This window comes from Austrofundulus limnaeus, unplaced genomic scaffold (assembly GCF_001266775.1).
Source record: "Austrofundulus limnaeus strain Quisiro unplaced genomic scaffold, Austrofundulus_limnaeus-1.0 Scaffold169, whole genome shotgun sequence".
Lineage (NCBI taxonomy): Eukaryota > Metazoa > Chordata > Actinopteri > Cyprinodontiformes > Rivulidae > Austrofundulus > Austrofundulus limnaeus.
The window spans coordinates 702636-705446 of NW_013952571.1; the positions used below are offsets into that span (position 1 = coordinate 702636).

At 37.7% G+C, this 2811-nt stretch overlaps 1 protein-coding gene across 1 annotated transcript in view; it reads left to right on the plus strand.

The window, feature by feature from the left end:
- ablim2 (actin binding LIM protein family, member 2) overlaps positions 1–2811 on the plus strand; it is a gene marked incomplete in the record, with an annotated part of 95611 nt that overhangs the window by 53557 nt on the left and 39243 nt on the right. Inside the window, 1 exon segment of the mRNA XM_014017478.1 lies at positions 146–239. Coding sequence (XP_013872932.1) covers positions 146–239 — 94 coding nt within the window.

The following is a 2811-nucleotide window of genomic DNA, read 5'->3' on the forward strand; positions in this document are numbered from 1 at the left end:
TCTTTATATAAATTAAAGCTTTACTGAAACCTTTTTCTGTATTTTTTATGTCAGACTGCTTACATTCAGAACTCATATTCTGCTTGGTCTTCTTTGAGATGTTAAACAGCARCTGATGGTCAGTTCTTCTGGTTTGTCTCAACAGAGATGGGATCCCCTACTGTGAGATGGATTACCACGCCATGTTTGGTATCCAGTGTGAGAGTTGTAAGAATTACATTACTGGGAAAGTCTTGGAGGTACAGTACAAATGAAACACTGTTTGAGCAGATGGTATGCTGTGTTTGGATCAACTTAGATAGTACCTAGTTCTGACAAGTAAAGTACCAGTTTTATCTTGGTACATAGCATGGTATATAACGGGTACATACTCTGTAAGTACCATGTTTGTACATGGTATATAGCAGGTACATACTCTGTAAGTACCATGTTTGTACCTGGTATATAATAGGTACGTTACCCTGTAAGTACCCTAATTGTTCATGGTATATAGCAGATACATACCCTGAAGTACTATGTTTGTACATGGTATATAGCAGGTACGTACCCCATAAATATMATGTATGTACCTGATATAATGCTGCAGATCTACCTCCAATGATCTAAAGAAAGATTTGTGTTGGAGTGTTTCTGTAAAAGACTGGGCACAGACAAAAGTCCCCAGTCAGCATTCTGAAACCTCTGCAGTTAACTAAGGGTTTGTCAAAATATGAAAGGACTGGTATAAAACTATTTATAAATATAATAGTTATGAACGGTGTCCAAGCCCAAGCCTGTTTATGTGCATCATCCCAGCACCTTATTAATGTGTATACCACAGAGTTGTGGTAACATGAGGAGTAAGGTCTATTTGAGGCCCTAATGTCTTAAATAGATCTAGGTCTCTAAAAATRGGTTGCTCCAKATCCCTATGTTCACTGTTGCCTTCCTTTTTGTCTTTTTACTGGCATAAATCAATACATCAACTCTGCCTCTGRACATGYCCAAACCRTCTCAATCTGGCTGTCCTAACATTATCTCCCAGTTGTTCATTTGTAAGGTACTTCTGATTATCTCATTCCTAATTCTGTCCATCTTTCTATCTCCCAAGTAGAATCTCAACATCTTCMGCTTGTCTAATTCCATTTCTGCCTCACTTTTTTCTGTCARTACCACTGTTCATACAACTCTTTCATATTTTTTTCCTTTTATGTTTACTGTGATACTTTTATCATAACTCCTGAGACTTTTCTTTTTCCATTCCATCTTGGTTGGGACTTTTTCTTCACCTTTTTACCTCACTCCCAATTTTCCTGGATTGCCAACAGTTGGTTTGTGATCTGTACCACTTGTAGCCTCACTGTTCTAGATGCCTCTCTTATTAACTCTCCATTTTCATGGTCAGTTGAAATACTTGAGGTTCTGTAACTTTATGACCTCTGATTCTTGTAGCCTCTCTGTTCCACCTGCCTTCTCCCATGCAGACACAATAAAACACAATTAATAAACAACATTAGTTGGAATCAGTTGAATAACAAGGACAGAAGAAAAGTCCAAAACCCATAGGTTTAAATCAGTTAATCAACAAGGGAAAATAGTTCCAAAATAAGGAAAGAGGGAAAAAATAAGTCAAAAACTCCAGAGGAAACATTGTTAGTTTGGTAGTTAAATGTAGCTCTCCATCATTGAGTTGATTCTTTTCTTTTTCAGTCCATKGGACAAAGCTGACTTAAAAATGGTCAAAACACAAATAAGTATTTAATTTATCTACATAACATTCACTTACTATCATAGGTGTAACTTTGCGAAGGAAAGGTGTGGACATGTCCCCACCAACTTTGGCCAGACAGCGACAGTCCCTACTATTTGAAAATCATTAAATTCAAGACTATCATATTGAAAATCAAGTTCAAGAATATCAGACTGAAAAACATTAAGTGCACTTACATTACCAGAGTACTCCTAGTATTTAAGTACTTGTACAGATACAAAAAAAAATCTAAAACAAGTGTTGCACAACAATCAATATGTATCTGCACTTATTTGGAATTTCATAAAACAAACTGGCATTTTAACACAAACCAGGAAAAGTTTCCAACTAGTATAAAAAAGCTAAAGTGTCACAAGTGGTTACATAATTCAATACCTTAAGGTGTTAGGTAAAATTTGTCCTGTGAAACCACTCCAAAAATATAATTCTTTATCAGAAAAAGTTGTGTTTGGTCAACCTATAAGTGTAAGCAGCAGGCTTAAATTAGCTGTTAGCCCAATKGAGGTCTGACTGGTGGCAATAGAAATTTCAGTAAACCCACTTATAAACAAAATAGACATTTGCTGCCGACATACAGAAAAAAATAAATCAAAGGACTCACTATGAAAATAGTGTTCCAACTGAAATATTTTAATGGTACCACAATTGTTTGGAGGACCTCATGCCACAACCACAGTGGAGAGGAGGCAAAGGAAGTGATGTCATAGGAACTGACCCCTAACAATAAGGTGTCTTTATAGAACACAGTATGTATTTGCGTGTGTCGTGGCAAGAATGGTCAGAAACACCCTCCTCTTGTTACACCTAAGTTAAATCCTAAGATAAACCTAGAAACTAGTCCTCTGTGAAACAGACGCCGTTGTAACAGCACCTCACCAGCTCCCCAGTCCTCACAGGTAAAACCCAGACAGGTGAACACTGGACCCTCAAATACGTCTTCGTGGCGTGCCAGGCTCGAGGTAATGGGAACCCCCCCCCCCCCGGGATTACCACAAACGCAGAAAGAAACAAATGATCAAAAAAATGTCTGTCGATGGAAAGGTCTCAGAGACCCAGCAGAC